Below are 23,999 nucleotides of genomic sequence, written 5' to 3'. Positions count from 1 at the left end.
GTGAAATGAGGGAATTTTATGCATTTTTTAAAAATTCCCACATTGCAGTGTTATTCAAGATTCATGGGCATCTAAATACAAACATGCCTTTGTCTCGTTTCAGGGGCACATAAATGAATAACATACATAAAAAAAAATATTTATACCCTCTCTGTGAGCCAAGCCTTTTGTTGCCTCATTGTGTAGTGCTGAATGTGTGTTGAACCCCAGCAGGGGGCAGCAGTGTGTGCTTCTCCATCTGATGTAATGATGTGTTTGTCCACAGGAGGTCACCAGTGACAAGCCAACCCACTGTTCCCCAAGCTACGCTCTCTGGTATGCTGTCAGCTAATTAAAACTCTTGTCCAAAGAGACCCACAGTCCCCTCACACGGCTTTAAGGACACACTGAGGCTCCCGCGCTCCCCAATTGCATCATCAATAATGCACATGTGTGCCGGACAGCACAGATCAAGGCTGATATTGAGAATTTTGCTGTGTTAGATCTTAATTATCTCAACATGTAATGCTACAGCTATGAAAAATAAGTGTGTTGAGAAATAACTTCACAGAGTTGAATCTCTTTTCATACACAGATGTTTAAATCATGTACTTTAATCTTAGCTCGATAAAACCTTAAAACTTCTTTACATTGAAAGTCAGACAACTGCAACAGTTTTGTTGTAGTGGTTGTAAAAATAGTTGCATCATTGACACTTTTAGAAGCACACTTACGAGCGATAGATATATATACTGTGCTTATAGAAACAGCGTGTTGAACATCAGGACACACGACTTTAACAAACCCGAGGAGATCCAGGCACTCCGTATGTAAAAAAAAAAAGAAGGCATCAAAGGACACAGGACTGTTGTTTGGCGCCCTGATGAAGACTTAGTGGTTGAGACATGTTGGCCTTTAAATGATTTAGACACAATAACAAAGGCTTTTAAATGGGAGATAAAAGACTGGGAAAGTTGTGGAAGGTGTTAACATTCCACCGGTGAACAGGTTCACTGGTAACAGGTGACAGCATCATGATTGGCTATAAATGAAGCCACCTCGAAAGGCTCATTTGTCAATAAGCAAGGACGGGGCGAGGTTCACCTCTACATGAAACACATGATTGCGTGACAGATTGTACTTGACAGGCTCAGGAACACTTTGTAAAACTATTGTCCATAAACACAGTTCATTGAAAATGATTGCATTCTCTTTTTATTTACGCTTCACACGGCGTCTCAACTGTTCTGGGAGGCAGCGTTGTATAATTTAATGTTACTCAGCTAGTTTTGATTTAGTTGGTTTCAGTTGACTTTGTAATTTTAGACCGGTAGTATGTTACGTATATTCAATTTGTTGTGGTTGGCATGTGTGTGTCGTCCCCAGAGGAGACATACCAGCAGATGGCTCGGGAGACTCTGGAGGAACTGGACTGGTGTCTGGACCAGCTGGAAACCATTCAGACCCACCGCTCAGTCAGCGAGATGGCCTCCAACAAGGTGAGCACCTTGTCCACACACAAACATGCCCACTTGTACCTTCACTGTCCTTCTAGCTCAGCATCACCTCTGTGCCAGGCTTCTTAAGGAGCGACATGTAAACGGTGTATTTCATGGTTCATGGGAAAACTTCACGAGAACTAAATATTACCGTGTTGTAGCTGTATCAGTCAGACACAATACATTATGGCTATCATGTCTTGTTTAAGCTTCCAGTCAAACATATGTTCACAGTGCAGCTCTGTCGTGCAAAATGTATTAAAAACAGTTTGAAGAATGCTGCATTTGGGTCATAAAAACTTTCATCTGGCTTGTCCACTCTCCTAAAATACTTATCACATTGAACGTTCACACATTTTCACGTGATATTGTTTTGAAAATGGCTCATTTGATACTTAAGTAATTATGTGCTGCTTCATCTTCTGTAGAGTGAGTCACTTTTCAAGTTGTTAATCAAGTTGTTTTTCAAGTTGTTAATCAGAAATGGCATTTGTTGGAAATGTTTGTTTCCTAGGTTGGCTGCAACTTACAAGAATTTCGCTGTCAGTTTATCTGTTGATTCTTTTCTCAAGTACTCATTTAGTTGTTGGCGGTCAAATAGTGATAAATGTGGATCGGCGTTGTCAAAAGCCCAGTATGACTCCCTTAAATGTCTTAAAATATTCACATTCAAGAAGCTGGAATTAGAGAATTTTGCCCTTTTTTCTTAAAAAAAAAAAAAAAAGAAAAACTCAAACTGATTAAGTGATTATCAAGATAGTCATTATGTAAATTAATAGTTGACAACTCATTCATTATTTGTTGCAATTCTGTTGCAATCTCAATGAACCAATGGACCTTCTCTGGGTTTTTATGGACTTAACTGACATGATTATGTCTCGTTAGGCTCTTGTGTTTACAGCTGCGCGAGATGCAGGTGTGCATTTTGCAGTACTACATCGACATGCCTGTGTCTGTGTGTGTGTGTGTGTGTGTCTGTGTGTGTGTGCACGTGGGCAGGCTTCTTCAGTATGCATGCATTTGTATTTGTGGGGGCTCAGGGACGGAGAGACTGGAGGGAGGGCGACGGTCTGTGGGTTTGGAGGATGTGAGAGGGAGGGGGGGACGGCCCTGATGCTGATGTCTCTGCTGTAACCTTGGTTGCTATCGAACAGCAGCAGGGTCTGCCCTTCCCTTTTAGTCATTGGCTTGCCTCTCTGACCACAAGCCATGTGGTTTGAGCAACAACCAATGAAATAGCGGTGATGCTCCTTTAATAGTGTTCTGTCTTAAAGAGACAGCATCGTGCACCTTGTTGGTTTTATTCGAGAAATTCCTCCTGTGTTGCGCTGCTCTCTTAATTAATGGCACGGATCTTGGTGTTTATAATCAGTCAGGCTTATGATGAAGGGACGGAGGGAGAGAGAACAGCAGAGTGCTTAAAGGACATAATTTATGTGTCTGTGTGTGTGTGTGTGTGTGTGTGTGCATATACAATGTGCAGAGAGAAGTCTCCTGGGGTAAACAGAGTCTCTGTGAATATGCTGCTGCCTTTTAGCAGCCGCAGCTAAGCTACAGAAATCCTCCGCACTGTGCCAACATGGAGGTACACATGTAAATTCCCACTCAGTCTCTCACTCTCACTCACACCCTCGCTCACACACATATTTTCGACAGACGTACATGCTGTCTTGTCGCACATGCGCACTCAGGCTGAGAGCAGAAGCAGGCACAGACACACACACGCACACACATGCATGCGCCTGCAGCCACACTGCCTGATTAGCTTGCGAGAGCTGTCTACAGCATCCAGGGAAATGGCGCAAGAGGCAGAGCATTGGAGGAGGAACGGCAGCCTAAAGCGGCAGGATTAGACCTCTGGCATTTCGGCCAGCTGAGGCATGGATTGACTTGGAGCACGGGACTGGGATACGGAGCAATCAGGAGGCAGCCTGACTGACTGTGGACTGACTGTGCGTTGATGGGATCAGTGTGAGACGGCACAGGCGGGCTGATGCACCGGTAGGACTGGGCCGGGCCTCTGGATCCGTACCGTGGGGGAGGGGCAGTCGACGCAGGAAGAGGGAGCCTGTTTTTCCAGACCACAGCTCTGGTGTGATTCTTCAGCCTGACCGTCTGCTTCAGGCCTGCCCGCATCCCTCTCTGTCTCTCTCTCTCCCTCTGTCCTCCTCTCCATCCCTGTTTTTCTCCTGCTATTACAGTCTGTTTCTCCCCTCTTCCTTCCCCGATGTTCCGGCTGTCATCAAAGCTCCCTTTACCTCCATCATTCGATACCACAGTCATCTCTCTGTCCTGCCGTCACCATCGCTCTTTCCCTGTCACCTCCATCATCTGAATTTTTTATTACTGTTTGTCAAGCAGCTCGGCTCTCTCAACATCATTTTTTCGTTTACATCTCTCTCACAATCCCACTCATCACCTCCATTGGCTCCTCTCTGTGCCCTTCAGACGGTCCCTCGCTCCCTCTCCTTCTCTGTTTCCCTCCATCTTCCCTCTTTCGTCTCCCATCCACCTCTACCCTGCAGTGACAGTACATTTGGGTCAGTCGGCTCAGCAAATGGGATGAGATGTAGTCTCCACAGAAGCCGGATCCAGGGGGCTCCTGGTCTGCCCATCAGGGGGACCCTCATCTTCGGACCACACTGAGGCTGGAGCCGGACTCTGGACTGACTGGGTGGCCTGCTTTGGGGTGCTGCATGTAGGCAAGGACAGTCTGCACCAGCAGCCCCTACCCTCACCCCCTTCCCCTGTTCCTTCACCCCCTCTCGGGGCAGCCGTCACTCTGGAGTGTCCCCGCCTGACTGGCTGTGGCCTCTCCCCACACACCCTGACGACGCCCTCATGCCACTGGGGCACCCACAGTGCCCCCAACCCACTCCACTACCGCACAACCTGCCTGTGCCATCGGCCCAAACCGCCCGTCACACTCAACATGGGTGTAGTGGAGGCCATTGACCCAGCGCCGTCCCCCTGCCCCTCGCCTGTACCAGGAGGCTACAGGCTGCCCCGCTCCTCCAGCTACAGCCCCCTGCAGGGGAGGGCAGGGGCAGAGCTGGACCTCGGTGCAGCCGCCGGAGGGGTTCTGGAGGGGGGTGGGACGGCGGCCGAGCGCAGGACGCCCTTTGTGGACCTATTCTGTGAGACCTGCTCCAGGCCCTGGCTCATCGGCTGGTGGGACCAGGTAGGGCTCGGAGAGCTTGCAGAGGGCAAGAAGGCCTGGCAGTGGCCATCTTGGATAGATGCTGTGGACTCCTCAAGTGTTACTGCCACATCTATGCATGCATTAACATCTCATCTACTTGATTAGCACATTTATTATTCTTCTGTTTTGTAACAGTCAGTTTGTGTATTTAATGTTTTTAATAGGGGCAATCTTATTTGTTCATTATAATTGATGATACACTGAATTTATGTGTTAAAGAAAGGGTTTTCTGGGTCTGACAGTGGCATTGTAAGAAACTGTGAGGCAGAATATTGGTGAGTGTTTTCCTGCACATAATTTATACACAAATCCACTGAAGGGGAACTGTAATAAAGGCACAGAGTTTATTAACTCTGCTCAGTGTTTCCACAGCAGCAACAGCAGCAGCACTGTAAACAAAAAGACAATATCACTTCTTCTCCTCCTTCCATACCTGGAAGGAGGAGAAGAAGGACCGACATGTCCGTCCTTTGAGAATACCCCAAGCTGCTTAAAATCTAAAAAAAAAAAAAACTTCAGTGGGACTTTGCGATAAGTAGTCTAGCCATCTTTACTGCAGGTACGCTGCAGTGTCACATAATGTCCGTTTCCATCCTCCACACCTGCGTCCCACATCCCTCTCTCTCTCTCTCTCTCTCTCTCCTGCCACCCTGAGGCTGGCCTCAATACAGACTCAAGGAAGCCAAGCGAATTGTCACTGAAGGACAATGCTTGTTGTCTCAGGTCTGAGACGATGTTCCTTTTTCTGCCTTTTGTCCTCACATGTGCCAAAATCCATTCAAAATGTACGAAGTTGGAGATTGTGTGAGTTTTCTATCAAAGGTCAGGTTTGCATTAGATATGGTATCATGTCACTAAATTACCAAAACAAATCCTGGCTTTTCTCTTTACTGTTTACTTAAATTACATGGGGCAAATCCGGTTTTATGCGTTGCTTATCTGCTGATATATTTGTAGTCTGGATCGATCAAACGTGCAGGTTATAGATCTGAATTTGTTCAGTTATTGATGTATGTTATTCATGATTATGGACAGAAAAAATGAAGCCCTCCTGGGTCCCTCACATATGCAGGTGTATGAGTGTGTGTGTGTTCGTTTTCATGTCTGTGTGGCGTTTGCATGTTTGCTTCATTAGTCAGTGTCAGAGGAAGAGTGTTGTTTGTCCTGGCACTCGGACTGGCACCGTGGAAGTGTTGGTTGGCAGCTATGACTCAGCGTTACAGCATTAGGGGAGGAAAGAACGAGAGAGAGCAAGAGAAAGAGGAGGAGGTTTGGGCTCAGCCTGATGCCTAAGTGTGCCACTGGGCTTGACTTGTTTCCCTGGCTCCTGATGACTGATTCTGCCCGACTGCTTCTACGATTTGCTGTCAGAGCACCTATTTGCTTGGCCTACCATGCAGAGAGTGCAAGGCTGGATGACATGTGGTGGGAAAAGAGAGAGGAAAAGAGTGAAATATGGCGGAAATGCATGAGGTGTGTGAAATGGCAGGAAGGCATATTGGAGCCCTGTGACAGAGGAGGATTTAGGGGCTGGAGGGCAGTAGCGGAGAGTGTTGTTTACCTCGAGAGGGAGGGAGGAGCAGATATAAGTAACAGAGAGACGTGGAGAGGAAGACAGCAGAGGAGGGGAGGGTTGACCTTGGTAAAGGTCAGAGACACCTGCCTACTCCCTCTGATTGTCACCCAAGCAGCCACCGCTCTCACATCAAGCTGAAGGACTGACTATGAGGAGGCAGTTGCCACGGCAACCGCTCTGGTTGCCATGGAGATTGTTATGTGTGAGAGATCAGTCAGTAGGACACAGACTGAGGGGTCTCGTCCGAATCGCATTGTGCCTTCGCATGACTTGTGCGACAGGTGACTCTGTCGAGCGTCGGAAACGCAACATTTATCCGTAAAAATAAAGAACGACATGAAAGAGGAGAGAGAACGTTCAGGAACGGTCTGCAGGGATAATGTATTCATTTAATCACATTCGTGCCTGTACTGCAAGGACCTGCAGAGCAGTCCTTCGTGATTTCCACTCTAGATGTATGGAGAGAAATACATACAAACATGCAACGTCACTGCAGCATATCAACGCACGGCAATCCAGATGCAAGTCCACTGATTTGTGGTATTGAACAGTATGTTCTCAAAAAGAGGAGGCATGATTCATAATTGATTTTTCTCACCCTTTAGTGAATGAAGCCAGATTGAGGGTGATAATTTATTTTCTCATATTTGACTCACAGTTGGGTTTTGTTGTTATGTATCAGTACAAATGGAATCTAAAGCACAATGTTATTCTTTCTGAAGGTTTGTCTGTCTGTTCCAACATCTCTGAAATATGCCTCTATGTTGCAACGAGACTTGAAATCACTCTCTCCCTGTTTTTGTCCGTCCTTCCCTCAGTTCAAGAGGATGTTGAACAGGGAGCTGTCCCATTTGTCAGAGATGAGTCGCTCAGGGAACCAGGTGTCAGAATACATCTCCACTACCTTTCTAGGTAAAACAAATCTGCCATCTATCTGTGAGCAACCACTATATCTAAACACATAAGTCTCCATCCTGGTTAACCTCTGAGTCTTCCCCCCCCCCAGATAAGCAGAACGAAGTGGAGATCCCATCCCCGACACTGAGGGAGAGGGAGAAGCCAATGTGTCACATCAGTGGTGTCAAGAAGCTTACGCACAGTTCCAGCCTTTCCAACTCCACCATGCCTCGCTTCGGTGTCAAGACTGAACACGAGGACGCGTTAGCCAGGGTAAATACATCTTCGATTGTCTTGCTGCATTTTTATCGCGCGTCATGTTTTGTCTCGCCGCGAGACAAACTGAACTACACCGAAGGAAAAAGCAGCCGACAAGAATCAAGTAAGCACACTGACATGCAAACATAAACCCACACAGTGGATGGAGTAGATCTCTAAAAAACACACCGCAATGTCATGCAGCCATTTCGCATGATGCAAATTTCATGCAAGCTCATTTAAATCAATCTAAAGAACACGCAACAATAATATCGTGCACCTTTGTTGGTGGAATTATCACATATAACAAACTCACGACTGTTGTTCAGGTGTGTGTTAATGTTGTCTGTTTGTGTCTTCAGGAGCTGAACGACTTGAACAAGTGGGGCCTTAATATCTTTCAAGTGGCAGAGTTCTCTAATAACCGACCCCTCAGCTGCATAATGTTTGCCATCTTCCAGGTGAGAGACAGAACGTCATCTAACAATGGATTATACAGTCTATAATGTAGCACGACTGACCCTGTGGACTGCCTCCCCTGCAGGAACGAGATCTACTGAAGACCTTTCGGATCCCTGTGGATACATTTGTCACCTATGTGATGACCCTGGAGGACCACTACCATGCCAATGTGGCCTACCACAACAGCCTCCACGCTGCAGATGTCACTCAGTCTACTCATGTACTGCTATCCACACCGGCTCTAGATGTAAATACTTCTGCTGGTCCAACAAAGACAAAAAGCATCACTCCAAACACCAACTACATACTCAATCTCTTTCATTTCTCTCTGACAGGCTGTGTTCACCGATCTAGAGATTCTAGCTGCTTTATTTGCCGCTGCCATTCACGATGTGGACCATCCAGGAGTGTCCAACCAATTCCTCATAAACACAAGTGAGTCAAGACCGAGAGGCAAACAAACATGTGAACTGTGGAAGAGACAGGGGACGTCACGTCGCAGAGGGAAGTCAAAAAGCAGTCCGAAATCCAAATACTTCAGGATTGATAATAAACACAACAGGTCCCGTCTGTAAAAGTGTGATTTTAGAAAGAGCATGAGGCAGGTAGCTAAGAATTAGAGGAGGACACTTTTCTGGGTCAGCTATTTTGAGAATACCTGACATTTAATTTTGTACAACCCAGTTAAGGTTTGTCCAGAAGATATGGGCTTTGCAATGTATATATGTGTGTGCATATGTATATTAAACTTCAAATGTAGTTCTTGATTGAGCCTTACATATGAATATTCTACCTCACAGAATCATTGTATTTAATATCATTTTCATATTGATGCCCCAACATAATATTCAGTATTTGTACATTTTAAATGAGAGTTTTGTTGTCTTAGCTAATTTTGGATATTGGTCTACAGACTATATAATTGTTGTTTATTAGGTATGTAATACACTCAGTTCAGCTGAAATTTTAATGTGAGCTTTGGTACTGCAGTCATCTTCAGTTCGACTAGTCGTGTATACTTTTTGTTTACTGTTCCATGTTTTTAGATGTGCGTAGTTTAGGTTGTCATATTGCTAAATATAGATATCCGTCTCTGTTGTACGGTGCGCCTTCCTTCAGACTCAGAGCTAGCCCTGATGTATAATGACGAGTCTGTGTTGGAGAACCATCACCTAGCTGTGGGCTTCAAGCTGCTTCATGAGGACAACTGTGACATTTTCCAGAACCTTAGCAAGCGGCAGAGACAGAGTCTGAGGAAACTTGTTATTGATATGGTGAGTGTTTTCAACAAACTCATTATATATCATAAATATAATAACCTTCCTTGCCTTCTGCCGCCTCTCTATTCTCCATCTATCAACAGTGCGCTAATATTCATTTTCTTCTCAGGTTTTGGCAACGGATATGTCTAAACACATGAGTTTGCTGGCAGACCTCAAAACAATGGTGGAAACCAAGAAAGTGACAAGTTCTGGAGTGCTGCTGCTCGACCATTACACTGATCGGATACAGGTGAGGTGCCGTCTTTAATGGACAATTTAGCCAGTTAGCTTGCAGACTGTTTTGATTCTGAGTCTGTTACAAAAGAACTGAAGAGATATATTCTATTAATTTAGAGTGTAAAAAAAAGAAAAGGGGTTGGTTTTGAGATGAAGACTGAGCAGACTAACGCTGCTCTGGTCTGAGTTAACGCAGAGTCTGCTGAGGGCTGATTTATACTCCTGCGTCAAAGTATTTCACCTCTGCAGGATGCTGCTTGTATGTGAGAGATACGGCCTTGTCATAACTTACACGCCCCTCCTTAATGTCATGATGTAGTGATTACATTTTGCACATGGATGCCACAAGATCTGTGACTGCTCTTTCAGTCTCTGTTTTTTGCATTTTGTCCAACCTGTTTCCAGCGCTGGTACTGTTTGTTAAGACAGACAGGCTTAAAAAAAAAAAAAAAGGCTTAGCAGTTTCTTCTTTTTAATGATGCTTTAGTAGCTTATGGATTATAAGAGTTAGAGCCATGAAATGCAGGGACTCCTGTGGAGTCTGCTCAACTCACTGATCCTGGTTATCACAGACTATTCTTAAGTATTTGATGGGAGAAGAAGATGTTCCTGTACTTTGTTAAAAACAGCGAGATCTGACATGGGGCAGGGTTTTTGCAGAAAGGAAGGGCTGCTCAGTATCTGCTAGAGTTCGATGGACTGGAGATGTCAGCCAGACGTGCGCAAACACAGTTGACTTGTTTGACCTGAATGTCAAAGATTTGAATCAGAGGAACGGTTAAGTGTCACCTTGAAAAGCAAGAATCAGAGCTTTCATCAAGAAGAGATCCTGGTCTCTGCAAACGTGCTGAGGAGACTAAGTGATTGTTGTTCTTGTCTAAAATGAGGTCAGGAGATCAGAGACGAGTTCACTGCTGGGTCAGTATGCCTGAAATGATGTTGGTGCTTCTTTGACAATTGTTTGATTCTCTGTTTGTAGCCATTGACATGAGATGAGATGAGATGAGATGAATATCCCATTTATAACAACACATTCACTATCGTAAGGCTGGGGACCTAATTTACCTGTTTAAGAAAATGACAGCTTGACCAGTAGTTAGTCCGAGAAGACGCTGTTGCACAGATATCACAGATGCTATCAAAAAAAAAAAGTACATAAAAAAAGCACGGTAGAAACGTCAGATAAGTCTGACCATTAAGTTTTCCTAATTATCTTGTATCTTGTTATGGCAAATGTAAAAAGACAACAGAAAAGGGAATGACTCATGTTGGGATTTGATGTTGACCTCTTCTGTACATCTGTATGTGGTGGAGGATGCCATTTTGAGCCTTTTAAATATGACATACGTAGCAGAACTGGAAAGGGAGGAGCAGGCGTTGAGGTGTTGGGGAAAGAGGAAAAAGTGGAGAAAGCTTCCTAGTTTTAGAAGCAGAGGACTGGATTTGAATGTTATAAGCAGTCAATATAAGAGAAACGATGACAGAGTAACAGCAACAGTGAGAAAAGTCAGCAGAAAACTGGGTGTCAATCACTTTCCTTCAGCTGTTTAACGATTTGGTAATAAAAAAGACATGGATGTGACATGGGAGATTAAAGATAGATGATCTGAAATTACAAAAGTTCATCCTCCTTGTTTAGGAGTGCCTGGGTAGAAGGGTTGTTCCGTTGAATATGTTAAACTTGTCTGCCTGACTCACTGATGCTTTATCTGACTGAAGTTTGTAATTGTGCAGGTTAGAATCTCGAAAATCCTCAATTATAAACTATACTGCAGCCTATATACTTCATGTACTTCATGATCAAATTGACAAGTAGCAACATAATCCCAGAAGAGTGAGAGGATGATGGAGACACACTGTGCCTGTAGTATTCCTGTAATGTTCCTGATCATTCAGGAGCTTCCCTAAACAGAAGATTTGCGGTATGACTACAGATATAGTGTGTTGGGTGTGCATGTTGACTGTGGCCAACCCCCTTTGTTGTACATCCAAAATACAGTGTGACATGTGACTGTCTGTGCAGGTGTTGAGGAACATGGTGCATTGTGCTGACCTGAGCAATCCCACGAAACCCCTGGCTGTGTATCGGCAATGGACGGAGAGAATCATGGAGGAGTTCTTCAGGCAAGGAGACAAGGAGAGAGAGCGAGGGATGGAGATCAGTCCCATGTGTGACAAACACACTGCATCTGTGGAAAAGAGCCAGGTGAATGATCGGAAATGTTATACACATGTATGGGAATGATTCTGTGCACACCTGGATAACTGTTAATACCGTAGGTGGGTGATAACTACAGTGCAGAGAGTGATCTGTCATCTCTGATCACAGCAGTCGTCTTCATCCATTTTTAATGCGGATTTGTAAGAAGTGAAATGACACCACTGTGACAGCTAATATGATGTCTGTCATACACTTTTTTTTTTTTTTCTGGTTGCAGGTGGGTTTTATTGACTACATCGTCCATCCGCTGTGGGAGACATGGGGGGACCTTGTGCACCCCGATGCCCAGGACATCTTGGACACTCTGGAGGACAACAGGGACTGGTATCAGAGCACTATCCCGCAAAGTCCCTCGCCACCTCCTGTGGGCCAGGATAAGGAACTACATGCCTGCATGGACAAGTTTCAGTTTGAGCTCACCCTCGAAGACAGCTCTGACAGAGAACAGGTAGACGAGGGCGACAAGCCTACGCCGAACCACATGGCACAGGACTGCAGTCAGGGGGAGGAGGAGGAGGAGGGTAAAAAAGAGGAGGAGGAAGACCCAATGGCAGAGGAGGAAAACGAGGACATAATAGAAGAGGAGGACGAGGTGGCAATGGAGGAGGAGGAGGTGGAGGAGGAGCGGGAGATGAAAGCTCAGCTGGAGGTGAGATCTGAGAAGGAGAGACTATCTGACACAAGTCCTGTAGAGGAAGAGGAAGATTCTTCTTCACAAGCTGAAGATACATGAGTAACGCTCCTGTATCTCCCTCCTCACTTGCACACATTATCTTGTTCATCCTTTCAATGGCCAAACCAAGAACAAATAAGACTGCAATGACAATACAGACCTTTAAATATATTTTTCAAAAAGGGAATAAATTAAAATTGCTTAAAGAGAAGGTAATTACACAGCAACTGTAGATTTGGAGCGGTGACAAGTCCTTCGACTGATTTCACAATGAACTTTAGACTTAAAGGAATCTAGGAGAGCATCAACGATGGGTAACTAATGACAGCGTAGCACTCTGGGACTGGAATGCACACACATAAACACACAGCAAGCGACACACACAGACACATAGTAGGAGTAAGTCACGTGAATACACCAATGCAATGGGTGCACATGCATGCATCAGTCATGCAGTATAATTTGAGCCTAAATTAACTCCCTCCATCCCTGCTCATGCGCAGACGCACCAACACACACACTTGCCTGTATGTTTATGTGTGTGCATTTACACGAGGGACATTGATCAGTGATGAATCTCTTTGGAAAAAGCCATCTCTTAATGGAGTATTAACTAGTGTTCAGTCAGTATTAGTAATTCATGTTTGTTAGAACCTCAACAGAAACTGTTCTCCTCAGAAAAGCTACACATCCGAGTGACTTTTTTTTCCATTTCTGTCGGAAAGAAAAATAAGATAATCCACAGAGTTGGAGGAGGAGAGAGGAAGACGTCGAAGGAAAGGAAGATGCTGCGATGAAGGGGCCCCCCGGGTCCCACACCCCTTTTCCCTTTACGAGGAGAGTGCTACTGGTGCAAGATGGCTCTGTGCCTTTCTGAAACACCAGCTTCCTGAATGGAGCTGTCGTGAAGCAATGCATTGTGGGACGGGAGTGTCTGATTTTGTTATCATTTTTGATTGTCTCTTGTTAAAAGATCTCTCTTTACTGTTCATGGTATTGAGGTGTGTATCTCCAACATACAGTTTCTGTGGTGATATGTTTTAAGCTGTAAGTCTTCCTTTTGTTGCTCTTCTGGTAATATAATAACTCTAGATGCAGAGCAATCACTACCACCACCACAACCACCAGTGGACTCCAGCTTATGGTTTTTTCTTATTAGAATGATTTTTTTAAACTTTCTGAGAATAAGCCATGTGATGCTTTGAAGCATAAGTTTTGCCTATTTTCTATTTAACAGTTGCTCAACATGTTGGAAGGGACGCGGAATTATTTCATCGGTAGAACAAATTTCCACTCGCCATCTCGAAAAACCCACTTGCACTGTGTGTTTATGTCTCCTCATACACAAGGATTCTCACCAAAGTCGAGGATGAGAAAATACAGTGGGTGAAGTGATTTGAAGGAACGTGGACGAATAAGGAAATCAGGGAGGCAGAATGTCAGGGGGGAAAGAAGTGTGACTTGGCCAAAAGGTGGTCTGGCAGTCCCTAATCATCCTTGTTATGTTTGATGCTTTTTTGCCTTAATGTCAGACGCAGGATACATACCTGCCAGTATGTAGATTTATAAGATATATGATAGATATCCTGGTATATTTATATCACGTCTGTATGCTTATTTCTGTGAGTATCGGTGTGTCTATACACAATGTATCCAGCATTGCATTCTGAGGGGAAAGGGAAACATTGCTGCCAATTAGTCGTTATGTTGTTGCTGTGCTCTGACCAACATAAAGAATGTGATGTTTTTTTTTTTCAAATCAGGATGGTAAAATGACTATCTCATAGCTACCTGAAGGCATGCAGAGGGAAATAAGGATGGGAGTTAAGATTCTGCAGCCATTGAGAATTAATAAGGATGTCCTTTGTTTGAATTTGATCAGACTTGTTGGCATTACGGAGTTGATGGGTGTATGCGTTTGTTTGCGTCTCTTATTGTGCTGTCGTGAGTAAGCAAGCGAGTAACAGAAAAGGGAGGGCGGGATGCTAAAGATGTTGTCACACGTGTCATTGTTCCCTCACTGGCATCACTACATCGTTGTTGAATGGTGTTCAGGATTCGATCAGCACAGCTTAAATAGGTCACAGTTTGTTTAGGTGTTTGTTTTTCACAGGGTAAAAAAAAAGAAAAAAAAAAAAGAACATGGGTGTGGTTCTTTTGATGGTAAGGGCAAGTTCCTGCAGGTCAGTAACTGAACTTATCTGAAGACACCATAGCTCAGTGCAACAGAAGCCTGTGTGTTTGACCTGCTCTGTCGCAGGATGGAGCAGAGCTGCGGGGCCACCACACAGGCTTTGTGAAATGGGAATCCAGGATTACTATTGCAGTTACTTAAATAAAAGATTCCCATATGCATCGGCCTTTTACTTTCAAGATGTTGCTTTGTTTTTGTGGCTTTTTTGTTATGTCATGAGCTATGAAAACATTAATATTTTATTGCCATACAAACACAATACTGTAGCAATTGTTTCTTATTAAGAAAATTATTCAATGGATTGATTGCTGCCATTCTTTTTAAACGATGACAAGAAAACCATGGGAAGTGTTTTCTTTGAACAGTTTGTGTACAGTTTATTTTTATATCATTCTGGTGGACGGTCTGGAAAATGAATCACGTGTTGATGATATAGCTATAAGCATTATCACTCTTGTATATAATGTAATATTGGATTGTATATTATAAATTTATCCAAGTCATCATGATTGACAAATAACCACTTGAGGTTGTTAAGTGAACCACTGAAGCACTGCAGGCCACATCCCCACCTTTTCATTCTCTGATTCTGTTTATGCTCACGTGTGCTTAACTTTCTGTCATGTTTTTTAACTGTCCACACTTATTGTTGAAAATCAAATATATTTGTACCAGCACTTTATTCCATCAGGTTTCGAGGCAGACAGTGTGTTTGAGGTAGTGTATAGTCTGTGCTGGTGGTTTGGTCATTGACAGTCATCTGTTGATTATATTCCATTGGGCCAAATCACAAACCTGCAGTTATCAATGTTAACCCCTTTTCTAGAGGCATAATCAAACAGACTAGTAATTCTCTATTAACAGTCCGTGTGAGATTGATTTTATTTGACTGATAAAGTCAAATGTAAGCTGATGTAGTCACATAGGATGTGACATGTTCAAAGGAAATAAATGTGCCCTTATCTAACTTGGCCATTTCTAATACTACCACCACCTCTGTTTCTTAGTAACTTTAATCACTAGCCTGATAGCCTAAATGTTCGTCCAATGGTGGCCTAACTAGCTGGTTCCCATCGGGTTGCTGTCAGGTTACTTTGTCGCAGACTGACTCCCTCTGTGAATAATTCTCTGGGCTTTAATTCATGTGTTTGTCACAAGTAAGAAAGATTATTCAAGGGAAAAAACAACATGAAATGATTGTAATATTTGTAAATGATCTTGCTGTAATGTGTAAAATGTGTCCAAGTTATTTTTTATTATATTATTTTTATGAAAGTTTTCCCTCTTAACAGAGCTGAGGTGTCATTTTGTGAATAAATGCATTTAATAAGCAAACATCTATATATAAAACAATATTATAGTATATCAGTATATTTTTCTTTTATTTCACTGTTCAGTACTGTAAAGTGTGTTAAAAATACAAATAAAGTAAGATTTTTATATTAAAAGCAACACCACTGTCATGTTTGCTGTTTGTTTCTTGTTTGTAGTGCATTGTTTGTTATCACTTGTCAGAATATTACTTGTTTGTGCGTTGCATTACAACCATGCATATTCATTTATTAGTCGATGGTAAGTTAATCTTATCCAGTTGTAGATACACGAGCAAGACTATTATCACTAGATGTAATTACTAGATGCCCTACTTAGGCTCTCTATTTGATCCAGTATAGATCTGTAATCAAATGTAAGCAGATGATTTTTAATACTGCCCAGACAATGAACATGAACAACACCTCGTTAGTTGTCGACTAAGTTCACAGACTATGTGCGGAGACTTGTACGTTATCTTTTCAGATTAATTTTAACGATCATGGCAGTTTCTTTTAATACTCTTTGTCTGCTTAGACGCTATAACTTGTTTGCTTTCATGCTAATATTCAATTTCGTCCTAAAATGACAGTTTATAGTCACAATTACTACCTGCACCTGCCTGACATTGGCGTGAGATGGCTGCACCCTCAAGACTACCCAGAATCCTCTACTTCCGACAGGTGCCACGGTTCTCCGCCAATCAGAAGGCGTAAACAAAGCCTTGTCCAATCAGATGGTAACATGACAGCGAGGGTGGGTATCTACGCATGCGCTTTGTCACTACGGAAGAAATCTGTGTGTTAACCGAAGAACTTCACCGGTAATGATAACCTTTTAGCTTGTTCTGAAAAGAAGAAATACGAGTTTTATTTGTCTGTGTCTACTTTTTTAACATTGTATGTAAGAGACATTATGCTGTTGTGGTAACGACATACATATAACTTGGTGTTTTGTATTTAAGTGATAGTTATTACGGTTTACTGTTAGCTAACGCTTTAGCTAAATTTAGCTAGTTAGCACTTGTTAGCTCTCGGCTAACTCAGAAGAAGACGTTGTATTCTAAATACGTAAGACCAAGCGTATATACTTAATGTAGTTTTATCGCTTTATCATTCTATAACGTATTCGACCCTTTCACCGCATGCCTGTCGTTAGAGTTGTCACACTGTACTTGCGTTATTCATCTGTACATTTTGTGTAGTGTACAGGAGCTTCTGGTGTAGCGGAGTCTTGTTAAATTTTGACCCAGTGCGGAGCTGCACCATCATGATGTCCTACCAGTACCTCCTCCTGCTGCTCCTGAGTCTCGGAGTCTCAGCTGTTGAAGTCCAACGCCCTCGCGGTGTCCCTCTATCCAGTAAGCATTTATGATTAAAAGCTACACCTACTAAAACAGAATCATAAGTTACTACAGCTAACGTTAAGTATTTTGCGTTGGAAAAAGTTCTGAAAAAAGCTGTCATGGCACTGACTCGTTTCTTCTGTTCATCCCTACAAGAACGGCAGTTCTACGAAGAAGGCAAACCATTCACTTGCCTGGATGGCTCCCGCACTATTCCCTTCGATAGAGTGAATGATGACTACTGTGACTGCGAGGATGGTTCTGATGAGCCAGGTGCGTATTTTCTGCATACTGAAGACTCTTGCATATCCTTCCAGTACTACTTTTTCCCAACAGTGTATTGAAGTAAATACAATATTAAGGGATACATGTACATGCCATCTGCTTAGTCAGTATGACTATATTTTTCCGGGTTATGACAGTATTGAGCAGCTGTTTTGTATATTTAACCACACATTTATTTGCAGGCACTGCGGCTTGTCCAAATGGCAGTTTCCACTGCACCAATGCTGGTTTTAGACCAGCCTTCATCCCCTCCTCCCGCATCAATGATGGGATCTGCGGTATGACTTTTAAAATCTGCTGACTATTTCTTTTCTGGTTTGTTGTGCTGGGAGGATTTTATTTATTTATTTATTTTTCTGTACAGACTGCTGTGACACAACTGATGAGTACAACAGCGGTGCTGCCTGTCAGAACACCTGCAGGTGGGAATGTTATTTTTATCATTTAATATTGATTCTAAGAACTTATGTACGCTTCATAGTCTAAACCCAATTTCTCCATAGAACATTTACACATACACCCATTGAGTTTCCAGAAATGCTGTGTTTTATTAAGGTGTTTTTGCTATTTCCTGTGATTTGTAGGGAGTTGGGGAGCAAAGAGAGAGAGATCATGAAGGAGATGGCAGAGATTGCTAAGGAGGGCTTTCTGCTTAAACAGCAACTTATCCAGGAAGCCAAGAGTGGTCTAGAGGAAAAGAAGGTACAAATGGAAAGAAAATTATTGGTATTTTATGAAAAGTCAAGATCCAGAGTACTGACACATGGAATACTGCAGTGCCAAATATGTTTTTATGCAGATACACCAACACTTGGTGTCAGCACCAACTATTGTATATCGAGCTGCTGTATGTTACTAGTTGAATAAGATGTTAAATAGATCCTGCTCAGTCACTCAGAATGTGCCTGATTTACAGCCAGAAAATGGATGCCAGCTATCTAAAGTCTTCCTTTAACAAGCAAACAATAAATAAAAGCTAATTTAAAAGTCATTAAGGCTTCCAAGTCGCCAGTGAATAGTTGTGAAAATGGTGGCTCACATTGGTTACTGCTTGCTGCTGCCCTTGTGGATTATGTTCCCTTGAGTAGATATTAAGCATTGATTAATAAAAGGAATTCAGTTTTCTTGTTCTTGTTATCTTATTTGTCTACGTTTTGATTTATTTCAACAGGCCAAACTTGCAGAGGTTCAGGTCAGTAAGAAGGATCTGGAAGACAAACTGGAGGCCCTAAGAACTGTAAAGGAGACTGCAGAGCAGCCTGAGAAAGAAGCCAAAGAGCGCCATCTGAAGGCCTGGGAAGGTAAATTAAAATTTGAAAGTTTATCAACATTCACTATTATCATAGCATCATAGTATAGATAATGCAGTCTATTGATTTAGTTAGTGTTGCCAGGATGTTAAAAACACAAGTAGCAGCTCAAAAGACTTAACTGATGAAAGACTTCTGATATGAAGTTTAAATTCAAAACATATAGGGATCAGAGTCGCTGCTTACAATAAATAAAATGTTATCTTTGTTTTAGATGAAAAAGCTGCCATTCGCCTGGAAAAAGACAAAGCTAAAATGGCTGAGGTGTTTCTTGAGCTGGATGATGATGCAGATGGCTTGTGAGTATCTGGATATATATTTTTTTCTGTTTTTTTTTGTTGTTTTTTTAAGCACAAAACTTCAAGAACACTGCCTTTGAAAAGTAGCACCAGGACGAAATGTAGCATCAGCAAATCTTGAATCATATTTGAAATTGCCTTGTGGCTTTGCACCTTATTTAGTGTGGACCCAAAATGGTGCCACGCAGCAGACTTAAAACCTGACAGTATGCTAGAAATATCACTACTTTTTCCTAAAGAAAAATGTTTGGGAATAGATTGACTCTCTTTAAAAAGATTAAATGTTGATGCCATTCACTTCAGTAATTAGTGTATTGGTTGTTGTTTTAGTTTTTTTTTCAGTGACCTCATTGATGGACTGGTGTAAACATATTGAGTTGTTACTGTAACTCCTTGAATGATGTATCTTGTTTATCTCAGTGTCTCAGTGGCTGATCTTCTCACCCATTCTGAGCTCGACCCAGATTCAGATGGTTCATTCACAGAAGCAGAAGCTCAGGTAAAACATTTCTTTTTGTGTTTTTTCCCCTCAAAAAACACTGCTGTCATCATCAGTCCTATGGAGCTGAACAAATCGAAATGTGAATATTGTCTTTGGCTTGTACAGGGACTCTTGGGAGGAGTGGACAAAGTGGACACGGCAGCATTTGAGTCTGTTTGGAATAACATCAAAGAAAAATATGTATCAGAGGTATGAGCCAGATTATTCTCGTAGTGAACTCGACATGTAAAAGCCTCGTGTCCTCTAAATTTGTGACTCTTGGCATCAGTCCAATGCAGACATCCCAGCACCAGTGGAGACTCCACAGGAGGAGACGAGGGAGCCAGTCCCTGAAAATGACTCTGAGCAGTACCCTGAAGAGGACATCCCAGAGGAAGAAGAAGATGATGATGAAGAGGATGAAGATGAAGACCCAGATGATGGGGACTATAAGGTAAGCCCAGTTAGAATCTCCATCAGATTTATGAAGGATGATCATGAGTTTTTATTTAAGTGAGTCATTCTTATGTGTTTTATAAGCAGAGCCCTCCTACAACACAGACTCAAGAACAGAAGGATGACGATGATGAGGGGACTATGCCGCCCTACGACGATCAAACGCAGAACCTCATTGATGGTAAGTGTCTGTATAAAGTGTCTGTATAGAGTGACTCAGCCTGTCCTGAGCTATGAGTGAGTCATGCGGCAAAATACCAGAAGTAAAGCACAGATGTGTCTGCATACCTATCAGTTTGAATTTTAATGTGCTGTCTTGAAATTCATTGCTCGAGGGCTGCAACTAGCGATTATTCTGTCAAATATTTTCTTGATAATCAATAATTAATTGTCTCGTATAATAAATGTCAGAAAATGCAGAAAAATGTCCATCAGTGTTTCCCAAAGCCCACGGTGACATGCTCAAATCCCTTTTTTTCCCACAACCCAAAGATATTCCGTTTGCTGTCATAGAGGAGCAAAGAAACATTAAAATATTTACATTTGATATTCTGGAATATGAGAATGTAGAGATTTTTTCTCAAATAATGAATTTTTCAAAATAGTTGGCGATTGAATTTAATAGTTGACTATAAATTGTTATATCATTGCAGCTCCGTATCACTCATAAATTAATAAATCAGAAGGCCATAGCAATTCATTGAACAGCTGTTTTTTTTTTGTATGACTGAGGTATTTTGCTTATCTTTTTATATAAGCATCAGTAAGAAGGTGTGATTTCCTCAGACATTTTGTATGTGTGACTATTTAAGCACATGTATGGGTTTTGACTAAATTTCCTGTAATTATCTATTCGATTCCCAGCTGCTCAGAAAGCCAGGAATGAGTTTGATGAGGCTGAGAAAGCTCTCCGAGAAGTGGATGATCAGATCAGGTAAGTAGGACATGAACTGTAACGGAGCTTCTTTGCCATTAATGCAACCAGTTTTTTTTCCACAGTTGCATTCTAACTGCTGCAATGGAAGATTTTGTTGCACTATCAGTGTCTTGTTAGTTGAAGACAAAGATATGAGTAATGAGTCTGGATTTGCATTTTGTCTGCAGAAACCTCGAGAAGGAAATCTCCTTTGACTTTGGACCTGGTGCAGAGTTCGCCTACCTCTATGGCCAGTGTTATGAGTTGTCTACTAGCGAGTATGTGCAGATTCTCACTTTAGGAAAAATGTCTTGTATTTATTAATAATTTCCTACTTCTGAAGGACTAAGTTTATCTGTTTATCTTTCAGGTACATCTATAGGCTATGTCCATTCAACAGAGTTTCCCAGAAACCCAAATATGGTGGATCAGAAACTAACCTAGGGTAAGAGAATATGCTTGGTGTTACTTCTCTGTGTTTTGTGCTGTTTTGTGTTGTCATTTGACTCATCCCTTGCTTTTCTCCATTTGCTTTCTGTAGATCATGGGGGAAATGGACAGGTCCAGAGGACAATGTCTACTCTCTGATGAAATATGAACATGGAACAGGGTGCTGGCAAGGCCCTAACAGATCCACCACGGTGAGTCTCAGACCTTACTTGATGTCTTTCTTCACCTGATTCTTTACCGTGTTGATGTTTGTTATTGGACATGGCACAGAAAAAAGGTTATTTTTTTTGTCATTCAGGTTAAGTTAACGTGTGGAAAGGAGACAGTTGTGCTATCTACCTCAGAGCCTAGTCGGTGTGAGTATCTGATGGAGTTCACCACCCCAGCTGTCTGCCAGGAGCCCCAAAGCCTGTATCCAGACGCTCATGACCACACAGAGCTCTAGATCCGCACAATTTGTGAGTAGCTCTAACTTTTGTGTTTGTTGGCAAACTTTCAAAATTAATTTGAACAACCCTCACATTGTATTGTGTGGGGCACATACATTATGTTGTGCAGCAGGCAAATCTTTTCCTCCGTAGGATCTTAAATTGGTCCTCCAATTGGGCCAAGACCTACACCGGCTCCTACAGTGAACAGCCGATAACCCTTTCTAAATGGTGCAAACTCAAGCAAAATAAAAATGAATGACAGTTGAGCTGCATTATATGAAGGTTTAGCGTTTTAACATCTTGTTGTGAAGAAAACAGTGCAGTGCAGTTACATTCTCCCTTTAGACGAAGAGCAGGACTGCAGCAAGAGCAAGGTAATAACAAATTCATTTGAGTTAACTGTAGTTGCGAAGTTCATGTATTAAGAATAAATAAGTGATGAATATATGGGTGAGAGTGATGCATACTGCATTGTACTGCGCCACATTTTCTTTGGACAAATTATAGATAAACTGGATATTAAGCAATCAAACTTTATTTGTATATCACCAATTCACAACAAAAGTCATCTCATGACATTTACCAAATTGAGCAGGTTTAATCCATACTCCTTGATTAATTGTTGCATATAATGTGACATATTTGCTTTCCGTACTGGTGCAGTATCCATCCTTTACTGCAGACCATTTTAAGTAGGCAAGAGGTTTGTGACAGTTCACCCTGTGAGTTCTTGGCTGTTGGCCATTTTAAATTTCCACACAATTCTGCTAAATGGAAAGCATTTCATTATGCTTTAAGAACATATAGGGTATGATTTATTTTTTTTGTTTTTTTTTCAAAAATGGATAGTAGTTTTTATTTTTTCTTTAGGTTTATGTTTTGCTATGTGGCTACAGATTCAGTATTACTTTGTATCATAGAAGTTGTTTGCCCTGATGCTGCACAGAGAGAATTGACATCAGGGGTTCCTTACCTTGAAATATACAGTATATTGAACTAAGCTTTCGAGCTTTATGATCATGATAGTGTGGATGAGTCTGCATCCATTCGAGTGAGTGTGTTTTTTTCATTTAATCAATCACAGCATCCAGTGCAAATGGAGGTGCTGTGCCCAAAATAACACAAGGAGTGGATAAATCACTGGTGTAAACACTTAGTCACCAAAATTTAAACCTCCAGGGATTAATTGCAACTAAAATTGGCCTTCACTTTAACAACTAAGTCATGATTCAAGCAAACAAGCCAGAGAAATTAACGTGTATGCGCTGACATTTGCAGGTTGTTCTTCGGGGACCACAGTCACTGCAGCAACATGAAGTTGCCATGCTGTGAGCAGCACCACCGTGGCTTCAGCTAACAATCGAGGATAAACGATGGAAATTCCAATGAGCGGTTATGTTGTCTACATATCCAGTTTCCACTGCTCCCTGTTGTGTTGTTTCTCTGATTTATGTCCAATATAGTCATTCCAATGTTTTGAAATAAAGTTGCTTTTATCATATTCGAAACTTGTGTCCATTTTTAAACTCCAGCACAGCCATTTTGTTCCATCTGAGCTTCAATCGATACTGGTGGCTTTCAAATAAGATGGAAGAAAGTAGTAGTAGTAAGTACAACATTAGGAAGACCTGTGTAGAAACAGTAATACATTTTTCCTTTCATACTGGCAAACCGTTTTGCATAGTACTTAGTATGCATTCATTTTATGGATATAGAAATTCACGAGGAAACATCTTGGTATTAAAAAAAGGTCAAATCTTTGTGTATGCAAACAAAATGTAAATACATGGTGTTGAACATGACATCCTTTCACTATGTTTGGTTAGTTTTGTCAGTCAATAAAAATTGGGTCACTCAATATTTGTAACTTTTATTTTATTTTTTTCTGGCATGTAAAGTACAAATAATTAAACAATTCCATGAAAAAGTCTTCAAGCGTCTTCAGCTGAAATCCCAGTAATAAATATCCTAGACTAAACTGAAAGGTTTTTTTTTTCTTTGTTAAATTTTGACATTGTTCATTTGGTCATGTTTGGAAGTATGAGATTTTGTATTTCTCCCGCTGACGTTGGTGTCAGCAGAACTGTTTTGATCATTTTCACCTTTTGATTTGTTCTACCATTCCAGGAAAATGTAAGAAAAACATCACTAAGTTACTGCGTCCCCTCTTCTAAATAAATAGACACAAAATACAGTTGGTTGAGAAACAGAAGGACCACTCACCCCTCTACTACCCTAGAGACTCCCAAGAAAAC

The 23,999-nt window shown here is 41.9% G+C and overlaps 2 protein-coding genes across 6 annotated transcripts in view; both read left to right on the top strand.

Moving 5' to 3' along the window:
• pde4a (phosphodiesterase 4A, cAMP-specific) overlaps positions 1-15,912 on the top strand; it is a 47,158-nt gene extending 31,246 nt beyond the window's left edge. For 2 of the 3 annotated variants that reach the window (XM_030406776.1, XM_030406777.1), the window contains exons 5-15: positions 266-315; positions 1,366-1,478; positions 7,075-7,168; positions 7,263-7,426; positions 7,774-7,872; positions 7,956-8,120; positions 8,209-8,308; positions 8,993-9,147; positions 9,263-9,385; positions 11,396-11,578; positions 11,811-15,912. In XM_030406776.1, coding sequence (XP_030262636.1) covers positions 266-315; positions 1,366-1,478; positions 7,075-7,168; positions 7,263-7,426; positions 7,774-7,872; positions 7,956-8,120; positions 8,209-8,308; positions 8,993-9,147; positions 9,263-9,385; positions 11,396-11,578; positions 11,811-12,326 — 1,762 coding nt within the window. In that variant the 3' untranslated portion in view covers positions 12,327-15,912. Of the gene's footprint in view, positions 1-265; positions 316-1,365; positions 1,479-2,578; positions 4,660-7,074; positions 7,169-7,262; positions 7,427-7,773; positions 7,873-7,955; positions 8,121-8,208; positions 8,309-8,992; positions 9,148-9,262; positions 9,386-11,395; positions 11,579-11,810 lie in introns of those variants that run through there. The other variant, XM_030406778.1, reaches the window with a different exon arrangement.
• Positions 15,913-16,489: 577 nt separating this feature from the next.
• Positions 16,490-23,252, top strand: prkcsh (PRKCSH beta subunit of glucosidase II). Of its 3 annotated transcripts, none has more exons than XM_030406781.1 (18): positions 16,490-16,594; positions 16,976-17,131; positions 17,273-17,389; positions 17,584-17,679; positions 17,766-17,823; positions 17,986-18,103; positions 18,573-18,702; positions 18,926-19,010; positions 19,431-19,509; positions 19,618-19,701; positions 19,781-19,945; positions 20,035-20,128; positions 20,812-20,881; positions 21,052-21,141; positions 21,234-21,308; positions 21,405-21,504; positions 21,612-21,771; positions 23,023-23,252. In XM_030406781.1, the coding sequence occupies exons 2-17, from the start codon at positions 17,041-17,043 to the stop codon at positions 21,756-21,758; spliced, it is 1,599 nt and encodes a 532-aa protein (XP_030262641.1). In that variant the 5' UTR covers positions 16,490-16,594; positions 16,976-17,040; the 3' UTR covers positions 21,759-21,771; positions 23,023-23,252. The 3 variants fall into 3 exon arrangements, with proteins under 3 accessions (XP_030262641.1, XP_030262639.1, XP_030262640.1); XM_030406779.1 differs by having other exon boundaries at positions 20,032-20,128; XM_030406780.1 differs by lacking the exon at positions 16,490-16,594 and adding an exon at positions 16,648-16,670 and having other exon boundaries at positions 20,032-20,128.
• The last annotated feature ends 747 nt before the right edge of the window (positions 23,253-23,999 follow it).

The sequence above is a fragment of the Sparus aurata genome, chromosome 23 (assembly GCF_900880675.1).
Source record: "Sparus aurata chromosome 23, fSpaAur1.1, whole genome shotgun sequence".
Taxonomy (NCBI): Eukaryota; Metazoa; Chordata; class Actinopteri; order Spariformes; family Sparidae; genus Sparus; species Sparus aurata.
The sequence above is the reverse complement of the archived record's forward strand: the minus strand, read 5'-3'. Positions and strand labels throughout refer to the sequence as shown.

Coding starts and splice junctions, on each gene's coding strand:
- prkcsh (XM_030406779.1), top strand. CDS start 17,041: ATGATGTCCTACCAGTACCTCCTCCTGCTGCTCCTGAGTCTCGGAGTC. Junction 19,510..19,617: donor TCACAGAAGCAGAAGCTCAG/GTAAAACATTTC, acceptor TGGCTTGTACAG/GGACTCTTGGGAGGAGTGGA. Junction 19,946..20,031: donor CAGATGATGGGGACTATAAG/GTAAGCCCAGTT, acceptor GTGTTTTATAAG/CAGAGCCCTCCTACAACACA.